At 39.8% G+C, this 26,258-nt stretch overlaps 1 protein-coding gene across 1 annotated transcript in view; it reads left to right on the top strand.

The window, feature by feature from the left end:
* The window catches only part of eif3i (eukaryotic translation initiation factor 3, subunit I), a 29,707-nt gene extending 7,943 nt beyond the window's left edge, over positions 1–21,764 (top strand). The window contains exons 5-11 of the mRNA XM_059949148.1: positions 1,809–1,958; positions 8,050–8,177; positions 9,396–9,506; positions 11,973–12,062; positions 14,062–14,135; positions 20,734–20,826; positions 21,609–21,764. Coding sequence (XP_059805131.1) covers positions 1,809–1,958; positions 8,050–8,177; positions 9,396–9,506; positions 11,973–12,062; positions 14,062–14,135; positions 20,734–20,826; positions 21,609–21,690 — 728 coding nt within the window. The 3' untranslated portion in view covers positions 21,691–21,764. The remainder of the gene's footprint in view (positions 1–1,808; positions 1,959–8,049; positions 8,178–9,395; positions 9,507–11,972; positions 12,063–14,061; positions 14,136–20,733; positions 20,827–21,608) is intronic.
* The last annotated feature ends 4,494 nt before the right edge of the window (positions 21,765–26,258 follow it).

Below are 26,258 nucleotides of genomic sequence, written 5' to 3'. Positions count from 1 at the left end.
ACAGTCCAAGCTGGAAAAAGTATATGAATCCTTGTATTTAATAACTGGTGGAAACTCCTTTAGCAGCAATAACCTCCACCAAATGTTTCCTGTAGCTGCTGATCTGATTTGCACAATAGCGGAGGAATTTTAGACATTTCCTCCATATAAACCTGTTTCAGTTCATCAATATTTCTGGGATACTTGCATGAACAGCCCTCTTTAGGTCATGCCACAACATCTCAATTGGGTTAAGGTCTGGCCTATCGCTTGGCTATTCTAAAACATGAATTTTCTTCTTTTTAAACCATTCTGTTGTTGATTTACTTGTGTTTCAGATCACTGTCTTGTTGAATCATAACTTCTGTTAAGCTTCAGGTGATGGACCGCTACCCTGACATTCTCCTGTAAATTACCTTGATGGAATTTTGAATTTGTTGTTCCTTCACTGATTGCAAGCTGTCCAGGCCCTGAGGCAACAAAGCAGCCCAAAACCATGCTCCTTCCACCATGCTTCACATTTGGGATGAGGTTTGGTGTTGGTGTGCAGTGCCCTTTTTCTTCCAAACATAGCAATGTCCATTTCTGCCATAAAGTTCAACATTTGTCTCATCTGTCCACAGAGCATTGTCCCAGAAGCATTGTGGAACATCTAGATGGTCTTTTGCAAACTTAAGATGAGCAGCTATTTTTTGTTTGGTGAACAGTGGTTTCATCTTTGGTGTCCTTCCATGAACACCTTTCTTCTTCAGGGTTTTTCTTATTATAGCGGACACATGAAGAGAGACTTTAACAAGTTCTAGAGATTTTTGCAGGTCTTTTGCCGTTACCTTTGGGTCTCCTCCACCTCCTTCAGCATTGCATATTTTACTGTGGGTAGCAACAGTACTAAATTTCCTCATTTGTAGCCTATTTCTATTGGTGTGGCTGTAACGAAACCCAATTTCCCTCGGGATCAATAAAGTATGTCTGTCTGTCTGTTCTTACTGTTGACTGATGAACACACAAGTCTTTAGAAATGATTTTGTAGCCTTTTTCAGCTTCATGCGTCTCTACAGTTCTTTTTCTAAAGTCCTCTGAAAGTTATTTTGATCGAGGCATGGTGCACGTAAACAGATCTATCTTGAGAAGAGCAAACTCTGTCAGTAACCTGACTTTGTGTGTCTTTTTTTATCAGGCAGGGCCCCTCTACAACCCACACCTCCAATCTCATTTCACTGATTGGAATATCTGACTCCAAGTAGCTTTTGTAGAATGCATTACCACAGAGATTCACATACTTTTTTGAACCTAGACTGTGATTGTTTAAATGGTGTACTCAGTATTGATGAGAAGTACAATTGTTTGTGTTATTAGTTTAGGCAGATTGTGTTTGTCAATTATTGTGATTTAGTTGTAGATCAGACTGCATTTTATGAGTAATTAATGCTGAAAGCCAGATAATTGCAAAGGGTTCACAAAGTTTTCCTTGCAACTGTGTATGTTGACTGTAATTTACAGTTTTTATTTTTATTACAGTGTACTGCTGCTGCATAACAAACTTCACAACGTATGCCAGTGATAATAAATCTGTGCAAAACAATAGACAATAGGTGCAGAAGTAGACCATTCGGCCCCTCGAGTCTGCACCGCCATTCTGAGATCATGGCTGATCATTCACTATCAATACCCAGTCCCTGCCTTGTCCCCATATCCCTTGATTCCCCTATCCATCAGAAATAGACAACAAAATATTAGAATCTGTTAAAATTTCTCTTTCATGTGCATTCTCGTCTCGTTATTTGCAGTGCTGTCTGTCCTTATTCGTAATCAATTGCTTTTGTTATTAGGGAAGCAACTTGCTTTGTTTAAAACCAGCTCTGCTGTCCGAACGGGTGGATTTGACTTCAGTGGCAACATCATCATGTTCTCAACAGACAAGCAGATGGGCTACAATTGTTACGTCAGTTTCTTCGACATTCGAGATTCTGCTCAAATGAGTAAGTAAGATTCATTGTAAAAGGATTTTTTTTTTAAATCCTCATTGCTGAGTTGGATGCCTTAAAGTATTTCAAAAAGCTGGCCAACTGTCAGATATTTAAAATCCGTTTGATTGATTAAAAGTGTTTTTTATAGCATTCGTTTTGAAAGGACTAGAATACAAAAGCAAGAATATAATGTTGAGATTTTATAAATCACTGGTGTGGCCTCACTTGGAGTGCATGAGCTGTTTTGGGCTCGTTTCCTTCGAAAGGATGTGCTGAAACTGGTGAGGGTTCAAAGGAGGTTTGTGAAAATGATTCTGCGATTGAAGAGCGTTTAATAACTCTGGACCTAGATTCATTAGAATTCAGAAGAATGAGGGGTGAACTCATTGAAACCTATCGAATGGTGAAAGGCCTGGATAGAGTGAATGTGGAGAGGATGTTTTCTATGGTGGGGGTGTCTTAAGACCAGAGGACACAGCCTCAAAATAGAGGGGCATCCTTTTAGAACTGAGATGAGTAATTTCTTTAGCTAGAGTGTGGTGAATCTGGAATTTGTTGCCACAGGCAGCTGTAGAGGCCAAGTCTTTATGAATATTTAAGGCAGAGGTTGATAGATTCTTGTTGGGTCAGGGCATGAAGGAGTATGGGAAGAAGTCAGGTGATTGGTGCTGAAAGGGATAATACATCAGTCATGATGAAATGGTAGAACAAACTGGATGGGCCAAATGACCTATTTCAGCTCCTATATCTTGTGGTCTAATGGGTTCCCAACCTGTGGTCCATGACAGACAGACAGACATACTTTATTGATCCCGAAGGAAATTGAGTTTCATTACAGCCGCACCAACCAAGAATGGTGAAGAAATATAGCAATATAAAACCATAAATTATTAAATAATAATAAGTTAATCATGCCAAGTGGAAATAAGTCCAGGACCAGCCTATTGGCTCAGGGTGTCTGACACTCCGAGGGAGGAGTTGTAAAGTTTGATGGCTACAGGTAGGAATGACTTCCTATGACGCTCAGTGTTACAATAGACAATAGGTGCAGAAGTAGACCGTTCGGCCCTTCGAGCCTGCACCGCCATTTTGAGATCATGGCTGATCATCTACTATCAATACTCAGTTCCTGCCTTGTCCCCATATCCCTTGATTCCCCTAGCCATAAGATACCTACCTAGCTCCTTCTTGAAAGCATCCAGGGAATTGGCCTCCACTACCTTCCGAGGCAATACATTCCAGACTCCCACAACTCTCTGGGAGAAGAAGTTTTTCCTTAACTCTGTCCTAAATGACCTACCCCTTATTCTCAAACCATGCCCTCTGGTATTGGACTCTCCCAGCATCTGGAACATATTTCCTGCCTCTATCTTGTCCAATCCCTTAATAATCTTAAATGTTTCAATCAGATCCCCTCTCAATCTCCTTAATTCCAGCATGTACAAGCCCAGTCTCTCTAACCTTTCTGCGTAAGACAGTCCAGACATCCCAGGAATTAACCTCGTGAATCTACGCTGCACTTCCTCTACAGCCAGGATGTCCTTCCTTAACCCTGGAGACCAAAACTGTACACAGTACTCCAGGTGTGGTCTCACCAGGGCCCTGTACAAATGCAAGAGGACTTCCTTGCTCTTGTACTCAATTCCCTTTGTAATAAAGGCCAATATTCCATTAGCCTTCTTCACTGCCTGCTGCACTTGTTCATTCACCTTCAGTGACTGATGAACAAGGACTCCTAGATCTCTTTGTATTTCTCCCTTACCTAACTCTATACCATTCAGATAATAATCTGCCTTCCTGTTCTTACTCCCAAAGTGAATCTCACACTTATTCACATTAAACGTCATCTGCCAAGTATCTGCCCACTCACCCAGCCTATCCAAGTCACCCTGAATTCTCCTAACATCCTCATCACATGTCACACTGCCACCCAGCTTAGTATCATCAGCAAATTTGCTGATGTTATTCTCAATGCCTTAATCTAAATTGTTGACTTAAATCGTAAACAGCTGTGGTTCCAATACCGAGCCCTGTGGCACCCCCCAGTCACCACCTGCCATTCCGAGAAACACCCATTCATTGCTACCCTTTGCTTTCTATCTGCCAACCAGTTTTCTATCCATGTCAATGTCTTCCCCCCAATGCCATGAGCTTTGATTTTACCCACCAATCTCCTATGTGGGACATTATCAAATGCCTTCTGAAAATCGAGGTACACTACATACACTGGATCTCCCCCGTCTAACTTCCTGGTTACATCCTCGAAAAACTCCCAACAGATTAGTCAAGCCTGATTTACCCTTGGTAAATCCATGCTGGCTCAGCTCAATCCTATCACTGCTATCTAGCTATGCCACTATTTCATCTTTAATAATGGACTCTAGCATCTTCCCCACCACCGATGTCAGGCTGACAGGTCGATAGTTCTTTGTTTTCTCCCTCCCTCCTTTCTTAAAAAGTGGGATAACATTAGCCATTCTCCAATCCTCAGGAACTGATCCTGAATCTACGGAACATTGGAAAATGATTACCAATGCATCTGCAATTTCCAGGGCCACCTCCTTTAGTACCCTAGGATGCAGACCATCTGGACCTGGGGATTTGTCAGCCTTCAGTCCCATCAGTTTCCTTCCTAATGTCAATCCTTTTCATTTCCTCTGTTACCCTATGTCCTTGGCCCATCTATACATCTGGCAGATTGCTTGTGTCTTCCTTAGTGAAGACAGATCTAAAGTACTTATTAAATTCTTCTGCCATTTCTCTGTTTCCCATAACAATTTCACCCAATTCATTCTTCAAGGGCCCAACATTGTTCTTAACTATCTTCTTTCTCTTCACATACCTAAAAAAGCTTTTGCTCTCCTCCTTTATATTCCTGGCTAGCTTGTGTTCGTACCTCATTTTTTCTCCCCGTATTGCCTTTTTAGTTACGTTCTGTTGTTCCTTAAACACTTCCCAATCATCTGTCCTCCCACTCACCTTAACTCTGTCATACTTCCTTTTTTTTTAATGCTATGCAATCTCTGACTTCCTTTGTCAACCACTGTGGCCCCTTTTCCCCCCTTTGAATCCTTCCTTCTCCGGAGGATGAACTGATTTTGCACCTTGTGCATTATTCCCAAGAATACCTGCCATTGCTGTTCCACTGTCTTTTCTACTAGGATATCCGTCCAGTCAACTTTGGCCAGCTCCTCCCTCATGGCTCCATAATTTCCCCTGTTCAACTGCAACACTGACACCCCCGAGCTGCCCTTAGCCTTCTCAAATTGGAGATAAAAACTTATCATATTATGATCACTACCTCCTAATGGCTCCTTTACTTCAAGATCGCTTATCAAATCCTGTTGATTACATAACACTAAATCCAGAATAGCCTTGTCCCTGGTCAGCTCTCGTACAAGCTGTTCCAAGAATGTATCCTGTAGGCACTCTACAAACTCCCTATCCTGGGGTCCAGCACCAACCTGATTCTCCCAGTTCACCTGCATGTTGAAATCCCCCATACTACTGCGACATTACCTTTGCCACATGCCAATGTTAACTCCCTATTCAACTTGCACCCAATATCCATGCTACTGTTTGGTGGCCTGTAGACAACACCCATTAGGGTCCTTTTGCCCTTACTGTTCCTCAGTTCTATCCACACAGACTCTACTTCTCCTGATCCTATGTCCCCCCTTGCAAAGGACTGAATCTCATTCCTCACTAACAGGGCTGCCCCACCCCCTCTGCTCACATTTCTGTCCCTACGATAGCATGTATACCTTTGTACATTCATTTCCCAGGTCTGATCTCCCTGCAGCCGTGTCTCCGTTATCCCAACAACATCATAGTTACCCATTCACACCTGAGCTTCAAGCTCATCCGCCTTATTTCTGTCACTTCGTGCAGTCAGATATAGAATTTTTAACCCATTTCTCCTCTCTCTGTTTGAATCGCTGCCTATTGTGCTTAACCCAGCTCCCCGAACTCCCATTGGGCTATATGCCCCTAGAATTTTGTTGTCCTTCCTAAATTTACTTATTCTTTCTGGACATTTAACTCCATGTTCTGTCAGACCGTCCCTCTGTACATGTGTCCTCCTTATCACTTGTTCCGCCTCACCTTTCTCTACTACACACTTAATATTCCGGAACCGTGTAGTCCCCACCTGTCCTTTATTCTTCCTCTCGCTAGCTATCCTCTCTCACATTCTGGATCCCCGCCCCTGCAAATATAGTTTAACCCCCCCCCCCCCAGAAGCACTAGCAAACTTCCCTGCAAGAATGTTAGTACCGCTCCAGTTCAGGTGTAAACCATCCTTTCGGAACAGATCCCACCTTCCCTGGAACAAAACCCAATTATCTAAAAACCTGAAGCCCTCCCTCCTGCACCATCCTCCCAGCCACGTATTAATCTGTATAATCTTTCTGTTCCTTGCCTCACTCGCACGTGGCACAGGTACCAATCCTGAGATTGTTACCCTCGAGGTCCTGCTCTTCAGCTTCGCACCTAACTCCCTGAACTCCCTACGCAGGACCCCCTCACTCATCCTACCCACATCATTGGTCCCTACATGGACCACAACATCTGCATTCTTGCCCTCCCTCTCGAGAATAACCTGCACCCGATCTGAGATGTCTCGGACCCCGGTACCATCTCGGTGGAATGAGTCTCCGGCTGAATGAACTCCTGTGCCTAACCAGTACATTATGGAGTGGATGGGAGTCATTGTCCAAGATGGCATGCAACTTGGACAGCATCCTCTTTTCATACACCACCGTCAGAGAGTCCAGTTCCACCCCCACAACATCACTGGCCTTACGAATGAGTTTGTTGATTCTGTTGATGTCTGCTACCCTCAGCCTGCTGCACCAGCACACAACAGTAAACTTGATAGCACTGGCCACCACAGCCTCGTAGAACATCCTCAGCATCGTCCGGCAGATGTTAAAGGACCTCAATCTCCTCAGGAAATAGAGATGGCTCTGACCCTTCTTGTAGACAGCCTCAGTGTTCTTTGACCAGTCCAGTTTATTGTCAATTTGTATCCCCAAGTATTTGTAATCCTCCACTATATCCACACTGACCCCTTGGATGGAAACAGGGGTCACCGGTGCCTTAGCCCTCCTCAGGTCTACCACCAACTCCTTAGTCTTTTTCACATTAAGCTGCAGATGATTCTGCTCGCACCATGTGACAAAGTTTCCCACCGTAGCCCTGTACTTAGCCTCATCTCCCTTGCTGATGCATCCAACTATGGCCGAGTCATCAGAAAACTCCTTGTTTAATGGTATTGGTCCATGGCATAAAAAAGGTTGGGAACCTCTGGATTAAGACAACTTGTGTGAGTAAAATAGTGGGAGTTGGCAAGGAGTTGTTGCATTAACTGTAATTAGCTGTGATGCTTCCTGTATTCATTTCTAGCAGATAGAATGTATAGATAACAACTGACATCTTCAACATCCACATTTCCTAACTGGATAGATTCTGTGACGTTCCCAAAAAATGCTTTTTCATTTAGTGTTACATCTCAGGTTTTATAATTCAAAATAAAGAATCCATAATTAACAGTCATTTATTTTAACCTTCTGCCAGGTAAAACGAATTGTCAGTTGGAAGTGTTTAGTTGCTTGATTTGATGTAGTCTGAACCAGTGGTGGTGTTGGTCTAACTTGTAAATTCATGAGTGCTCACAAGGCCAGCGTTTTTGCCTATGTTGTCACCTGTCAGGTCATGTCTAGTGTGATGGCTCATCTCTGAGTTCAAGCCCATGCCAGACTCTGGAGAGTGTTTGACCATTAGAGATGCAGTCATTTGAACAGGATATTAAAGCAAGGAGATGCCTGGCTTTTTGCGAGTATCTTCAAGCGTTTGTGGCACTTTTTACTGTAGGTAGTGGAATTGTCCCTGGCACCTTAGTTAATCAATCCTGAATATGATTTTGTTTCCTATCATATTGCTCTTTTTGCATTTCCACTGTATATATTGATTGCTATATTACCTATACTGCTGTCTGGACTTGTAATATTCAGCTACAATTGCTCTGCACATGTAAAGCATTGTGGAGCTGTAAGCTAGTTTGGAACATTTACCTTATCATTAATGTTCTGTTGAACTTTAGGTAATAATGAACCGTACATGAAGGTCTCGGCCAATGAATCAAAGATCACAAGTGCTGTTTGGGGACCTCTCGGAGAATTTGTCATTGCAGGGCATGAGAACGGTGAATTGGTGCAGTTCAGTGCTAAGGTACAAATAAACTAATGATTCAAAAGTAAATTTTATTATCAAAGTAAATATATGTCACCTTATACAACCCTGAAATTCATTTTCTTGGGGGCACACTCTGCAAATCTACAGAACAGTAACTGTAACAGGATCAATGAAAGATTAATCAGAGTGCAGAAGACAAGAAACTGTAAAGTGCAAAGATAAATAAATTGCAATAAGTAATGAGAACATGAGATAAAGAGTCCTTAAAATAATATCATTTTTTTGTGGCATTGGGCAAGCGGGTGTAGTTATCCACTTGTATTCAACAGCCTGTTGGCTGAGGGGTGATAACTGTTCTTGAAACTGGTGGTGTGATTTCTGAGGCACCTGTACCTTCCTGATGGCAGCAGTGAGGGAAGTGCATGATCTGGGTGCTGAGGATCTCCGATGATGGATGCAGCTTTCCTGTGATGGTGTTTTGTGTAGATGTGCTCAGAGGTTGGGGGGAGGGGGGGGGGGTTGCTTTTCCTGTGACGAGCTGGGCTGCATTTACTACATTTTGTAGCATTTTCCGTTCAAGAGCATTGAAGTTTCCTTACCAGGCTGTGATGTAGCCGGTCAATAGGTTCATCTGTAGAAGTTTGTCGAAGTTTTAGATGTCATGCTGAATCTCTGCTGATTCCTAAGGAAGCAAAGACTAATGACTTTCAGCATCTAGCAAGAGAATCTTACTGCAACTCACTTCATGGGCAGTGATCAACACCTTATAATGGAAAAGCTCAAAGTAGGGGCAAGAGGAGATCAAGTCGACCCCACCATTTAATATGGCAGTTCCTGATCTGTGCTGTACTCAGCTGTTCTTTCCACCACCTTAACCAGGATAGAGTTCCTTTTGACTTTATTGACCACCTCATGAGCCTCTGTATCCAGCACATCATACTCCACAACTTTGAACATGTTCAGTGGGGTCCTACCAAGAAATCACCATCTTTACCTACCTCTCACTGCTTTTCCACAGAGATCAGTCTTTATCTCCTTAGGTATCTAAATTGATCTTCTGATCTAGACCCAGGAGATTGTAGCAGCATTGCACTTTTGTTGAGAAATGAATAACAAGTATTAGAATAAACAGGCCGTTCAGCCCATTGTGTCTGCACTATTCTCTGTCCTTATCTAATCCCACCTGTCTGTAGTTCATATTACTGTCTTTTAGTATTTTGGTTGTAATTAACATTTTTTTGTGACTTGTGACAGTCTGGGGAAGTAATTTGTAAAGCAAAAGAGCACACCAAGCAAATTAATGACATCCAGACGTCGTTGGACCTGACCATGTTTATCACTGCTTCGAAGGATAATACTGCTAAGGTAAGCAATGTGTAACGCTTTCACTCCAAACATTACCACTGGAGCGGTTTAGTCTAATTTAAACTAAACTATAAACTCAACTGGATTTAAACCACTCCCCTCCAACCAAAATGTATGCACAGGAGAGTTGGAAATCACTTTTTTGAATACTTTTTATAAGATTTGTACTTTTACTAAAGTTGTATTTTAGTCATTTCTACCTTTTAACAAGCTCGTGTAATTTTCAGTGTGTGGTGATTCATCCCCACTTACGAGCAGAAAATGGTATAGCCATTAGTTTAACAGTTTATCGCCTTTCTAATTTTTTATTGGCTAAATATTAGCATATTGCCCATGTAATGTAATTGTCTAACAATCAATTTGTTTATTTTTATCTAAGGGATTTTTGTTATGTGGATTATAAAAAGTAATGGATTTTTCAGGTGCATTGTCTTTCTTTCTTTTTCAATCTTTTTATTGATTTTCATATATACACAAAAAAAATAACATAATAATAAGTAAATTATGAATACAATAGACTTGAAATCACATTGATAATAAGATAACAATATCCTACTAAACATCAACAGAAGAAAATACTTTAATCAATCAAGTCCATATGATTATATGAAAAAAAAACAAAAATAACCATTAAAAAAGAAAAAAAAATTTGAAAATATGTGAAAAAAAGTATATATTAAAAAAAATAAAACACTAAACTAAACTAACATGGGCAATAATAACAGTTTACAAGTATATGATAGTGTCAAAGAACTCCGGAACTCCATACCTGAACATGAATAAGCAGAAAGAAGGTCTGGAAAAGGCCAAATTAATTCATATGAAAATGTCGAATAAACGGTCTCCAAGTTTCTTCAAATTTAATTGATGAGTCAAAAATAGTGCTTCTAATTTTTTCCAAACTCAGATAAGAAATAGTTTGAGAGGTGCATTGTCTTTGCCTTCTCCTCCTTTGTTGTTCATTCATCTTAGCATTGTTTCTCAGCTCCTTGTTTAGTTTGACCATAAGATATGAGGAGCAGAATTAGGCCATTTTGGACCATTGTGTCTCCTCCATCGTTTCATCATGACTGATCCAATTTTTTTCTCAGCCCCAATCTCCTACCTTCTCCCCATATCCCTTTATGCCCTGACCAGTCAAGAATCTATCAGACTCTGTCTTACAGACATAAAGACTTGGCTTCCACAGCTGCTTGTGGCAAAGAATTCCATGGATTCTCCAATCTCTGGCTAAAGAAGTTCTTCAACTCTATTCCAAAAGAGCACCCCTCTATTCAGAAACTGTGTCCTCTGATCTTAGACTTTCCCACCAGAGGAAACATCCTCTCTACATTCACTCTGTCAAGGCTTTTCACCATTTGATGGGTTTCTATGAAGTTACCCCTCATTCTTCTGAATTCTAGTGAATACAGGCCTAGAGCCATCATTCACTCTTCATATGACAAGCCATTCAAACCTGGAATCATTTTCGTGAACCTCCTTGAGCCCTCTCCAGTTTCAGCACATCCTTTTTAAGATGAGGGGCACAAAACTGCTCACAGTACTCCAAGTGAGGCCTCACCAGTGCTTTAGTATTTGTACGTTTGTACTCTAAAATAAATGACTGTTAAAGAATTGAGACTGCTCACCATTCTTGTTTCCTGGAAGAACCCTAAGGATCAACAAATAAACAGACCAAATGTTCTGCAACATCACATTCTGGGTTTTTTTTTAAGCAGAGTTTGGCTAATCGGTAGATCAAGTCTACTCCATCATTCCATCATGGCTGATTTATTATTCTTCTCAACCCCATTCTCCTGTCTTCTTCCTGTAACCTTTAACATCTTGACAAAACAAGAACCTATCAACCTCAGCTTTAAACCCAGTGACTTGGCTTCCTACAAATTCCACAGGTTCACCACTGTCTGGCTAAAGAAATTCCTTTTCATCTTTGTTCTAATACGACATCCTTCTATTCTCAATCTGTAACCTCTGCTCCTAGCCTCCACCACTATAAGAAACATCTCCGCACCCACTCTATCCAGGCCTTTCAATATTTGATAGGTTTTTATTTTAAGAATGTGATTGACCATCATTGTGTTTTACCCAATTAAATACGCAGATTTATTCATACAAGGGGAGCCTCCTCTGCATTGCTTCTCTTCGGTCCTTGTTTCCAGCGGCGTGAAAGATTAGGAGCCATATGATTTGATTAAAACCTGAACTGATCTCCTTTCGCTTTATCAGTATGCCACTATTTGTTTTGCTGGCGGTTGGGAAGAGGTTGGCAGAATGATATTTGGTCAGGTTCAGTTTGTTCTTTAAAGAGGAGGATATGGCTGTGGTCCATATCTTGTGGAGCTGCAGGTGAGCCTGGACAGCTGTGACAAAGCATTTGCTTTTCTGCGTCATGGGCCTTTGCACATAGGTGTGACTGGTAAAAACAGAAGCCTTTCTGCTCTTAGCCATGGGTTTTCTCTATTACAGCTGTTTGATTCTGCAACTTTGGAGCATTTGAAAACGTTTAGGACTGAGCGACCTGTGAACTCTGCTGCTATTTCACCTTCGGTGGAGCATGTAAGTTGATTGTATAATGTTCTACAGCATTTTTGATCCTTGAGATGATGTTAGCTTCTTGGGTTCGTGCTTTAAATCATTATCAATAAAACACCACTCTTTCTGGCTAATTATATCTTTGGAGAGGAGAAACAAAGGCTAATCCAAACCATACCAGGTTGGGTGGCAAACCAGAGCAGTGCTTAGACTATTCTGGTCATGCTACAGAGTTGTAATTAACATCACTCGTATCCGTACGAGGTTGTAAGGTTCTAAGGTTGTACATGAGGACTGTGAAGGAGGTGCTTATTGAACACAATTCATTTTGGTTGTTTCATAATTCAGAGTCATAGAAAGTACAGCACAGACACGCCCTTCAGCCCATCTGGTCTGTGCTGGACTGGTTAAACTGCATACTCCCATTGACCTGCACAGGGACTATAACCCTCCATACCCCTCCCATCCACACATCTATTCAAACTTCTCTTAAACGTTGAACTCGAACCCACATGCACCACTTGTGCTGGCAGCTTGTTCTACACTCTCAGGACCCTCTGAGTGAAGAAGGTTCCCCTCATGTTCCCCTTAAACTTTTCACCTTTCACCTTTAACCCATACACCTAACCTCTGGAAAAAGCCTGCTTGCATTTACCCCATCTATACCCCTCTTAATTTTGTATACCTCTATCAAATGGTTTAATGTCATTTCCAGTACACAAGTGGACTGTTTTTGTAAAATGGACTACTTGGAACAACCTGCCCATCATCTGTCATCCCTCTTTGTCCACCAATCAGCTCGGACTCCTGTCTCACCACTCCCCCTCTCTTATACTGGCCATCTCCTCTCTGCATTTTAAGTTTAGGTACAGGGTTTCAACTTGAAATGTCAACAGTTCCGCCCCCCCCCCCCCCCCACCCCACCCCTCACTGATGCCACTCGACCTGCTGAGTTCTGCATCAGATTCCAGCGTCTGGTGTCACACTTTGTTCTGATGAAGGATCTTGGCCCAAAACATTGACTTTTTAATGTTCTCTAAAGATGGAGCCTATCATGCTGAGTTCCTGCAGCATTTTGAGTGTTTCACCCTGTATTTCCAGCTTCTGCAGAACCTCTTGCATTTGTCAAATTCTTCCTGTTTATGTTGGTATCATTTTATGACACAAAGCACTGATGGTGACAAATTAAAATTGGAGTCATCTTTAACAAGATCTACGTGACCAGAACGGGATATGGTGATGTCTGAGAAATAGCAAGCTGTAATTGACCATATCCAATACTGAGCTGGGTAGCGTTAATGCTAAAATAGATTTTCTGTGCAGCTCACAGTGAATTGTGAAGGCTGATTTATGGTGTTAAACCATGATCACTAAAAATTGGATCGTATTTTGCATCTTATAAAAAAAATCTTATTTCATATACAGGCCTTAATCGTGTCCCAGGATTTTAGGATCTGGTTTATTATCATTGACATGGGATGTGAAATGTATTGTTTTCTGAAAGCAATATGGTACAAGACATAAAAATTATGATAAGTTACAAAAACTGCAGAAGAGGAATAGTGAGGTAGTCTTCAAGGGTTTGTTCAGAAACCTGATGGCAGAGGGGCAGAAGCTATTCCTAAAATGTTGACTGTGTGTCTTCAAGCTCCTGTACCCCCTCCCCGATGATAGTAATAAGAAGAAGGCATGTCCCGTATGAAGATCCTGAGCGATGGAGGCCACCGCCTTGAGGCACCACCTCATGAAGATATCCTCAGTGATGGGAAGATGTCTTGTGGTGGGGAGGATTATGCCCATGATGAATTTGAAAACTGATGTCAGCAAAATCTTTGCCCACATAATTCATCTCTAGATATTGCTGATTTTTATTTTACCCTGTGTTTGGGAGTGTTTTTTTTCCTGCTCCAAAATGTATTTCACAGTATGTTTTATCTGACAAGCGAATTGAATCTCACTATATTTGTTCAACCTTGAGAACCACCGTGTGATTGATGCTGTAACAGCTGATTTGTTTTGCTAGGTAGTCCTTGGTGGTGGTCAGGAAGCAATGGATGTAACAACCACCTCTACGAGAATTGGGAAATTTGAGGCTCGGTATGTAACAATGATGTTGCTAATTGCATATTTTCCAAGTTTAATCTGAACTTTATTGTAAAGGCTTCTGTCCATTCTTTCACCTGAGGAATACTGTAGGTAGACTTCATGTGATTCAGCCTTGTGTGGTATTGGAATTGGTTTATTATTGTCACATGTACCAAGATACAGTGTAAAGCTTATTCATACAGATCAAATGATTACACAGTGCATCCAGGTACAATAAAGCAGAGTAAAGTGTAAAAGCTACTGGCAAAATGCAGTGCATGTAAATGATCATAATGAGATTATAGTTTGTGAGGTCAAGAGGCCATCTTATCTCATGCAAGAGTCTGATAACAGTGATGTAGCATCTGTCCTTGAGCTTGATGATACGTGCTTTCAGGCTTTTGTATCTTCTGCCCAGTGAGAGAATGGAGAGGGGAGAATGTCCAGGGTAGGTAGGGTCTTTGATTGTACTGGCTGCTTTACTGAGGTAATAGTCGGGAGGGTGACCCTGTGATGTGCTGAGCTGCGTCCACAATTCTGCAGTTCCTTGTTGTCATGTGCCGACGTGCTGAATATTTTTTAGACTCCTGTGGAGGTAAGTTATGGGTGAGCTTTCCTGGTCATGACATCTATGTGGTTGGACCAGGACACACCTAGGAACTTGGAGCTCTCAACCCGTTCATCATTCACACTTTTTGTTGGACTGCCCTTGATTGAAAACAGCTTTGGAGCCCTAGGTATCTGAGGTTCACTTTCTTTTCTTTCTTTCTCAATCTTTTTATTATTATTAATAATATGAACAAAATACAAATAAAGGGATTACAAACATACAAAATCCCATTACACATAAAAAAAACATAAGCAATGGTTACAGTATAAATGAGTTTACCAAAACATGAACCATACGGTATATGTATGAACATGGTAAATCTAGATATTTCATAATATATAATATAAAAAAACAGGAAAAAAAAGAAAAAATATATTATGCAAATTAATTAACCTACTGATCTAATAGCTAATAAAGAAGAAAAAAGAAGCAAAAAAAAAAGAAAAACTGGAAAAAGAGAAAAAAAAGGGCTGTTTATAATATCTCACAAGAATACATAATCATCAATGTCATCCACTCTGAACCTCTCAACATACATAAGATTAAAGCTGAAAAATCAAATGAACTTGGAACAGGGTCATATTACATCATATGAAAATATTGAATAAATGGTCTCCATATCTTTTCAAATTTAATAGAAGTATCAAATACACCACTTCTAATTTTTTCTAAATTTAAACATAACATAGATTGAGAGAACCAATTGAATACAGTGGAAGGATTAATTTCCTTCCAATTCAACAATATAGATCTTCTAACCATCAGAGTTAGAAAAGCAATCATTCGGCAGGCGGAAGAAGATAAATGCAGTGAGTCCATCATTGGTAAACCAAAAATTACAGTAATAGGATGAGGTTGTAAATCGATACTCAAAACCGCAGAGATAATATCAAAAATATCTTTCCAATATTTTTTCAAAAGCGGACATGACCAAAACATATGAGTTAAAGACGCAGTTTCAAATTGACATCCATCACAAATAGGATTTATATAAGAATAAAAATGAGCTAATTTATCCTTGGACATATGGGCCCTATGTACGACCTTAAATTGTATTAATGAATGTTTGGCACGTATTGAAGCGGTATTAACTAATTGAAGAATTCTATCCCAATTCTCAATAGGAATAATAAGATTATGCTCTCTTTCCCAATCATTTTTGGCCTTCTAAAGGACCTCTGAACGTATCTTCATAATTATATTATAAAGTTTTGATATAAGCCCTTTTTGAAAAGGGTTTAATTCAAACAAACTCTCCAAAATATCTGAAGGCACAAAATTTGGAAACGTAGGAAGTACAGTACTTAAAAAGTGCCTAATCTGTAAATATCTAAAAAAATGAAATCTAGGCAAATTATATTTATTAGATAATTGCTCAAAAGACATAAAACAATTGTCCAAAAATAAATCAGAAAATCTTAGTAATCCCTTAGTTTTCCAAGCCAAATAAGCTTGATCTATAATAGAAGGGTGGAAAAAGCAATTAGATACAATAGGACTATTTAAAACGAATTGAGTCAACCCGAAAAATTTCCGAAATTGAAGCCATATACGTAAAGTATGTTTAACTATCGGGTTGTCAATTCGTTTCGGCAATTTAGAAAGAGCAAAAGGGAGAGAAGTCCCTAAAATAGAACCCAGAGCATGACCTGGTACCGATTTAATTTCTAAACTCACCCAATGAGGGCCAAAGGGTCCACCCCAGTCTTTCAACCAACATAACAAATATCTAATATTAACTGCCCAATAATAAAATCTGAAATTAGGTAATGCTAACCCACCTTCCTTCTTTGTCTTCTGTAAATATATTTTACCTAACCTGGGATTTTTATTCTGCCATATATATGAGGAAATTTTTGAATCAACATTAGTAAAAAAAAGATTTCGGAATAAAAATTGGTACCACTTGAAAAATATATAAAAACTTAGGTAAAATAACCATCTTAAACGCATTAATCCTGCCTATTAGAGATAAAGATAATGGTGACCACTTCGTAAATAAGCCTTTAATCTGATCAATTAAGGGTAAAAAATTAAACCTTAATAAATCTTTATGGTTTTTTGTGATTTTAATCCTGAAGTAAATAAAAGAGGCATTAACTAATTTAAAAGGTAAATTTCCATATATTGGGACCTTTCTATTCAAAGGAAACAATTCATTCTTATTAAGATTTAACTTATACCCAGAAAACTCACTAAATTGAGCCAACAATGATAGAACTGCTGGAATAGATTTCTCAGGATTAGAAATGAATAATAATAAATCATCTGCATACAAAGATAACTTATGAATATCTGTCCCACGATTAATACCCAAAATATCCTGTGATTCTCTGATGGCAATTGCCAAAGGTTCTAAAGCAATGTTAAATAGTAATGGGCTAAGAGGACATCCTTGTCTAGTGCCCCGAAATAAACGAAGAAAGGGAGATCTTTGATTATTAGTAAACACTGAGGCTACTGGAGTGTGATAAATCAGTTTAATCCAAGGAATGAATGTTGGACTAAAATTAAACTTCTCCAACACATTAAATAAGTAAGGCCATTCAACTCTATCAAATGCTTTCTCCGCATCTAATGAAATCACGCATTCTGAAGTGCAATGTGAGGGAGTATAAACAATATTCAGTAATCTCCTAACGTTGAAAAAAGAATAGCGATTTTTAATAAAACTGGTTTGATCTTCTGAAATAATTTGGGGTAATACCTTCTCCAACCTGGATGCCAGTAACTTGGAAAAAATCTTGGAGTCTACATTCAATAAAGATATTGGTCTATAGGATGCACAGTCAGTAGGGTCTTTATCTTTCTTCAATATTAAAGAAATGGAAGCTGTATAAAATGATTGTGGCAAATTCCCCAATCTAATTGCTTCCTCAAAAACCCTACATAACCAAGGAGAAAGAGTAGCGGAAAAACATCTTAAAAAATTCGACTGTATACCCATCTGGACCTGGTGCTTTCCCAGAATTCATTGAGGAAATAACCCCTTTGATTTCTGCATCCGTAATAGGAGTATCTAATATTGAAAGATCATCGGATGATAATCTTGGGAAATTTAATTTCCCAAGAAAATCACATATGGTATTACGATCCTGAGGGAATTCAGATTGATACAGGGAGGTATAAAAGTCTTGAAATGACTTATTTATCTCCTCATGGTTAACTGTCAAATCCCCATTCTGCTGACGAATCTTAGTGATTTGACGTTTAACCGAAGCATTCTTCAACTGACTAGCTAACAGTTTACCTGATTTATCACTATGTATATAAAAATCAGATCTGGTTTTCAATAATTGATTTTCAATCGGAGATGTAAGTAATAAACTATGTTCCATTTGAAGTTCAACCCTTTCTTTGTAAAGCTCCTTACTAGGAGTGATCGAATATTTCTTGTCAATCTCTTTAATTTTATCGACCAATAACTGAGTTTCCTTCTTAATGCATTTTCTCAAACCAACGGAATAAGAGATAATCTGTCCACGTATATACGCTTTAAAAGTATCCCAAAGTGTTCCGCAAGAAATATCATCCGTGGAATTAGTTGAAAAGAAGAAATCGATCTGTTCCTTCACAAATTTAATAAAGTCCGGATCTTGCAGTAAGGTAGAGTCAAATCACCATTGTCTGGCATTAGAAACTGTATCTGTAAATTTAATAGAAAATTTTAATGGAGCATGGTCAGAGATAGCTATAATATCGTAGTTACAACTGATTACCGATGGAATAAAACAAGAGTCAATAAAAAAAAAATCAATTCTCGAATAAGAATGATAAACATGTGAGAAAAAAGAAAACTCTTTGTCGTTAGGATGTTGAAATCTCCAAACATCAAAAACTCCATTATCAGTCAAAAAGGAGTTAATACAAGTGGCCGACTTATTGGGTAAAGTCTGAATAGATAAAGATTTATCCATCAAAGGATTTAAACAACAACTAAAGTCACCACCCATTATTAACTTATATTCATTTAGATTGGGTAAAGAAGTAAATAAGGACTTTAAAAAATCAGGACAATCCACATTTGGAGCATAAACATTAACCAAAGCCACCTTTTTATTACAAAGTAGACCCGTAATTAACAAAAATCTACCATTCGGATCCGAAAAGATATCGTGTTGAACAAATGCAATAGAGGATTCAATAAAAATTGAAACTCCTTTTACTTTGGCATTCAAATTCAAATGATACTGTTGACCCCGCCAAGACCTAAAAAAAGCGATATTTGTCCTTCCTCACATGAGTTTCTTGTACAAAAATGATATGAGCATTAAGTCTTTGGAATACTTTGAAAATCTTCTTTCGTTTAATCGGATGGTTTCAACCATTAGTATTCCAAGACACAAAATTAATGGTCTGAGCCATAATTCTAAAATCACCCCTTTGGTACAGAAAGGATTAACCAAATTATAAACTCATGCACCCGGAAGAGGAACAAAAATAAAGAGCGGACCCGGAAGTGACGACAACGCAGACATATTTGAAGTTCAAAAACAGCCCAAATGAAAAAACTGAAACAAACTGGTGAAAGAAAAATAGAATTAGAAAACAAACTAAACCCCACTCCTACAAGAAAAAGATGCGAAACCGCCAAAATATGGCTAGAACAAGGAAAAAATGAGATTAACTCTACCCCCATGTCAGCAGAAGACCACTCCGTATATAAAGGATATATATTAAAAAAAAACACCCCGACTCTAAAAATTAAAGTCACTATATTAAAAACCATACTTCTAAATATAGTTAGTTGTAAAAAAAAGAATATAGTCACTAAAAGCTTATAAATCGGGCTATAGCCCAGACAAAACAAAAAATATTTAAGCTATGTTAAGCGATGCACTATAGGAAGAAGACAAGAGAGAAAAAAAAAACGCCATCTTAAACAAAACCAAAAATATTTTTCAAAAAACCATTTTAATAAAGAATTCACTATCGAAGGGTTAAAAATATACCTTCGAAGGAACGAAAATAATAGTCAAAAATGTAGTATAATGGTTAAAGTGTATAAAACAGAGCGATTAATATGACGAAAATACACTTTAACATAAATATAAAGTATAGGATAAACCTACACCAATAACCAGAGGCTAAATCTGGTTTAAGAAATCAAGAGCCATCTTACACGATCAGAATCATTCAATTATTAGAAACTGGTATCTGTAGCAGTAGGGAAGTTCTCCTCCAGATAACTTCTCGCTTCGGATGTTGAAAGGAAAATCTGGCGTGGAGCATTTGGCGGAGAAATTCTAAGCTTCGCAGGGTATAAGAGCGCAGGTTTTAGATTTTTCTCATAACATTCAGACATCAGCGGTTTAAAAAGAAGCCTTTTTTTCATAACTTCAGGACTAAAATCTTCAACCAAACGGAAATAGTAATCTTGAAATTTAACCATTCCTGCCTGCCGAGCCGCACAAATAAGTTGTTCTTTGTCGTGTACATAATGAAACCGCTTCTGTCATGATGAGGCCACTCTCAAGTTGGAGGATCAAAACTTTATATTCATCTGGGTAGCCTCCAACCTGATGGCATGAACGTCAATTTCACCAACTTACAGTAATATTTTTTTCTTCTCCTAGTTCCTTCCTCTTCAGTTCCCCACTCGGACCTTCCCCCTTGTCTTTTCTCACCTGCCTATCACCTCCCCTAGTGACCATCCTTCCTCTCCAGCATTTTGCCTTTTCCACCTGTCACCTTCCAGCTTCTTAATTCACCCCTTCCCACACCCACCTATCACCTAGTTATCCTGCTTCCCTTCCCTCACCTTTTTGTTCTGGCATCTTCCCCCTTCCTTTCCAGTCCTGAAGAAGGGTCTGAGCCCAATGTGTCGACTTTATTTATTTCCATAGATGTTGCCTGACCTGCTGACTTCCTCTGGTTTATGGTGCATGTTGATTTAATGACTGTGTCCTGAATTCAGAGATGATGACCAGTGGTAACGGTAAGAGGGTTCTATTCTGCTTTTCATTCTTACAAGTAAACAGTAATTTGCTTCCATTTCAGATTTTTCCATTTGTCTTTTGAAGAGGAGTTTGGCAGGGTGAAAGGTCACTTCGGCCCAATCAACAGCGTGGCTTTCCATCCAGATGGGAAAAGGTATGTATGCAATAACGTGAAATGCAGTTTGTCAGTAAATATCACACACAAAATGCTGGTGGAATGCAGCAGGCCAGGCAGCATCTATAAGGAGAAGCACTCTCGACGTTTTGGGCCGAGACCCTTCGTCAGGATACTGACTAGCTCATAGATATTTGGCCTCCAACTTCAGACATGCTGAAGGTAGAACTGCTTTTTAGCAAGTCCTGGAGAGAGGTCCAAAGTTAGAGGCCCAATGTCAACATTTTCAGTGTTTAAGAGTTGAGTAGGTACATGGATCGTAGGGGTATGAAGGGCAGTGGTCCCAGTGGAGGTCACTAAGACGAGGCAGTTTAAATGGTTCAGCATGGATTGGATAAGACATAGGGCCTGTTCTGTGCTGTACTTTTCTATAACTATGTCTGAGAATCTAGGGGCCAAGGACCTGTGTCCCTGAGGTGGCCTGTCCTAAGTTTGGAAAGTTGGAGGCCTTTGTCTGTTTGAGTGGATAGGTGGTAAAGGGATTTGTTTCAGTGTTGTTTTGTGTTGTTCTGCTAAGCATTACAAGCGGGCTGCTCCCAGCACATCCTTGGGTGTGTTGGCTGTATATCTGCTGTATGTCTTCTTGTACACATGATAAATTGATCTGTATGTGTGAGGTACTGTACTGCTAGAAAGTTGTTACTAATCTGCAAGCAGTGTGAAGAATGGGGTAGAGTGTGTGAAATCTAACTCAGTCCACACTGTGGGGTGGTCTGGTGCGCTGCAGAGCCTGGTTTAACGGTACTTTCTCTTGTTTACAGCTACAGCAGTGGAGGAGAAGATGGTTATGTGAGAATCCATCACTTTGACCCACAGTACTTTGAATTTGAGATGGAATTTTAAGGTGTGAAGGAAAGCATTGTTTCTGAATTGTAACGGAGGGTTTATTTTGTTAAATAAATACTGAAGAATGTTGATTGCATTTATGATTTTATTTCACTTATCCAGTTCTTCTACTTTACCGAAAAAATATGACTCAGTTTAACTGCAACTTTGCACAAAGACTCAAGCGGAAGAGTTTGCTATCACTTTGCAGACCAGTTTGCCAAAGTCACCAAAACTATTGATTGGTGTTCCTTGATGGAGTTACATTGTTTATTTATGAGTTATTATCTTATAAATTGTGTTCCAAATTCATCCAAGGTAATAAAGGATTGTGTCACAAATATCCCAAAATAAAGATTTGGTGTTTTGAGTTTCGAAATTGGTTGTGGTTATTTTTAATCCTTTGTGCCGGATTTTGTTGAAGTGATTAGTGGTCTGGCAGCTACATTTTGGTGAAGTCCTGTTCTGCATGCAGTGGATTGTGAGCAAAAATTAGCAATGAAGTTGTATCTTACAAAAAGAGTCTGAAATTATTTTGAAACTGTTTCACTGCATGTTCGGTTTTGTAATTTTTGTTGAATTTACTGGCAGGACATAGAACATTTGCATTGCTGTTTGAATCAGACAATGTTGTAATGAACAAAAAAAAAATCAACCTTTACCACTAGGCAGCTGTTTCTGTTAGGTGATTGACAGGTGAGAAAGTGCAAAAGACTATAAGATGTAGGGACAGTATTAGGCTATTTGGCCCATTGTGTCTGCTCTGCCATTTAATCACGGCTGATCCATTTTCCTCTTGGCCCCAGTCTCCCGCCTTTCCCTGTAACCCTTAATGCCCTGACTAACTGAGAATCGTTCAATGTCTGCCTTAAATATACTCAATGACTTGGCCTCCACAGCCACCTGTGGCAACGAATTCCACAGATTCACTACTCTGGTTAAAGAAATTCCTCTCCATCTCCATTCTAAAAGGACACCTCTCTATTCTGAGGCTATGTACTCTGGTCTGAAACTCTTCCCCCCCATCCGAAGCATCCTATTAAGGTCTTTCAATATTTGTTAGGTTTCAATGAGGTTCCCCCTCATTCTTCTGAACTCCAGTGAGTACAGGCAACACGAGTGAATCTGCAGATGCTGGAAATAAATAAAAATACAAAATGCTGGCAGAACTCAGCAGGACAGACAGCATCTATGGGAGGAAGTAGTGACAGGATTTCCGCCCAAACGCTGTCTGGTCTGCTGAGTTCTGCCAGCATTTTGTGTTTTTATCCAGTGAGTACAGGCTCAGAGCCATCAAATGCTCCTCACATGAAAAGCCTTTCAATCCTGGAATTATTTTCATAAACCTCCTTTGACCACGCCAATGTCAGCACATCCTTTCTTAGATAAAGTACCCAAAACTGCTCACAATACTCAAGTGAGGCCTCACCTGTATCTGACCATCGCAGCTGAGGCCAGCAACTTGCCCAGAGAATTATATTGTAGTAATGGAAGTTTCTGTGGTAATCATATCTAAGGAAAATGAGTTGATTTCAAACCCGGTGGGTCTGGGTGTTTTTGACAAGACAGATGTCAACATTTCCTGTGGTGGAAAAGTGAGTTGACCATGGAATAGAGATATGGCAACATTATTTTCCCTGAGGTTTGTGAGTCATTGGAGCCTTTGACTATTTTTAAGGCAGATTTTGTAATCAGAGATGGGGACGTTGAGCTGAGTTACGATTAGATCAGCCAGGGTGTTGAGTGAGTGAGCAGTCTGCTCCTAATTTCACCCATTTCACAAAGATTTGGTCTGATCACTGCTGGATCCAGCACAGCAACACATTTACATGGCTGGACAATTGAATTAGCTGGCAGCATTAAGGATGTGACCCTGAGGCTTCATAAGGCACTGGTCAGACTGCACATGAAGTATTGAGCAGTTTTGTGCCTCTCAGAAAGGATCTGCTGGCATTGGAGAGGGTCCAGGGAAGGTTCATAAGAATGGTTCTGGGATTGAAAGGGTTAACGTAATGAAAGCCTAACGGCCTGAGGGAAGAAGCTGTTTCCCATCCTGACCATTCTTGTCCTTATACATCAGAGTCTCCTTCCTGATGGCTGGATGGGCAGTGCTCCTAATAAATGTCCCAGATGCATTGGTAGGGAGACCCATATGATCTTCTGAGCCATTCTCACAGTCCTTTGTAGGGACTTCCACTTCAGACCAGATGAAGATGCAGCTTGTCAGGATTATCTCAATGGTGCTCCTGTCAATTTCGGTGGGGGGGGAACTCTTGCCTCAATCTCCTCAGGAAGCAAATGCACTACTGTGCCGCCTTATTCAGGGAGATTATACTAGGGGACAAGGTAAGGTTGTCCGTGCTGTGAACTCCCAGGAACTGAACTCTCTACGGAAGAGCCGTGTATGTGTTCCTTAATGTGAAAAATTACATGTGGTCTTTGAATACAAATAAACTTTATTTAAACTTTCAATTTACATAAATACAAGTGCACCGAAGCATTAATGTAATATTACAGGAAGTGTTAAATAAAATCCACTTTAATACTTAGAACACAACACCACAGGACTTGTTAAAGTGTGGGTTATAACTATGGACAACAGCTGTTCAACAACAAATACATGGAGGAGGGGGCCGGGAAGGACAGCTCTTCACAGTATCAGTAATCAGTACAACAAGCAAGATCTGGTGTTTGCAGCAACATTGCAGGTTCTGAGAAACACAGGAAATAAGTCTGGTCCACTGATCCCTTGCTTAATGGAATTGCTCCATGGCATAAACAAGGTTGGGAACTCCAAAATAGAGAAATACACTCCTAGGTGGAGGGAAAATGATATTCATAGCTCAGAATCACTTCACCATTGCAAACTTTTAATATTTCACAAAATAAGTGTAGAGAGATGTCATCATTCTTCAGCTACAGGCTCAAAAGCTGCAGAAAATTGTGGAATTACTCAGCTCCATCACAGGCACTAGTCCCCTAGTATCCAAGGCAGCTTCAAGGAGTGATGCCTCAGAAAGGCAGCATCCATCATCAAGGACCCCCATCAACCAGGCCCTGCCCTCTTCTCATTGCTACCATCAGGGAAGGGGTACAGGAGTCTGAAAGCACACACTCAGTGATTCAGCTTCTTCCCCTCTGCCATCCGATTTCTGAATGGGCATTGAACCCATGAACACTAACTCACTACTTTTTCTAAAATTTTCTGTTTTTGCACTATTAAACTTAATTTAACTATTTTATATATATTTACTGTAATTCAGGTTTTTTCCTATATCATGTACTGCTGCTGCTTAGTTAACAAATTTCACAACATATGCCGGTGATATTAAACATGATTCTGATTATTAGGGGTACAACTCCCCGACAATGGTGGAATCCGATGTCAGTGTGGTTAATATTTTCATTCACAGTTAAAGACAAATATTTGACTAATTCAGACAGCATGGCAAATCTGGAATGTGATTTAGATTTGTTCTGTTATTTATAAAAATAAACCTAGAATCAACTAACCAGGGGTTGGGGAGAAGGAAACATTATCACTACCTCATTTCTATTTTTTTGCAACTATATGTATTTATTTATCTGGAGATACAGTGCAGAACAGGTCCTTCTGGCCCTTTGAGTTCCACTGCCCAGCAGTCGTCCAATTTAATCCTAGCCTAATCACTGGACAATTTACAATGACCAATTAAACTACCAACTGGTACATCTTTGGACTGTGGGAGGAAATCGGAGTACCCGGAAGAAACCCACGCAGTGACGGGGAGAACGTACAAACTCCTTAGAGGCAGTGGCAGAAATTGAACCAAGGGTTGCCGGTACTGTAAAGCATTGTGCTAATCGCTACACCATCATACTGCACCAATTATTTTCTAATGTGCAGTAATTTTAAGTCTTTGCTCTGTACAGCTGCCCCAAAGTGACAAATTTCATGTCATACATGTCAGCGATTATAAATCTGATTCGTTTTCATTTACCAGTCAGTTTCTTTCACTAATTTTTCTTTAATATCAGCATAATTGTGCTGAAGTACATGCTCGCCTTTGATCCAGTTCACACCCCGAGATACCACTTACTGAACTTCTCTGCGTTTCAATTTAGTCAGTTTGCAGGGGACACAAAGGCTGGTGGAGCTGTGGACAATGCAGAAGGTTGTCAAGTGTTACAATGGGTCATTGACAGGATGCAGAACCGGGCTGAGAAATGGTAAATGGAGTTCAACCCAGAAAAGTGTGAAGTGATTCACTTTGGAAGGTGGAATTTGATAGCCAGGTTCAGAGTTAATGGCACAATTTTTGGCAGTGTGGAGGAACAAGGGGATCTTGAGATCAAAGTTCAGTGATACCTGAAAGTTGTCACATGAGTTGAGAGGGTGGTTAAGATGGTCCATGGTGCGTTGTGTGTTCAACGGTGAGGGGATGGAGTTAAAAGAACTGTGGGGTAATGTTGTAACTCTATAAAACTCTGGTTAGACTACACTTGGAGTGTTGTGTTCAGTTCTGGCCGTCTCATTATAGGAACGATGTGGAAGCTTTAGAGAGAGTGCAGAGATTTACTCAGATGCTGTCTGGATTAGAGAGCAC

Source organism: Hypanus sabinus, chromosome 24 (assembly GCF_030144855.1).
Source record: "Hypanus sabinus isolate sHypSab1 chromosome 24, sHypSab1.hap1, whole genome shotgun sequence".
Lineage (NCBI taxonomy): Eukaryota > Metazoa > Chordata > Chondrichthyes > Myliobatiformes > Dasyatidae > Hypanus > Hypanus sabinus.
This window is presented reverse-complemented; position numbering and strand designations above follow the sequence as displayed.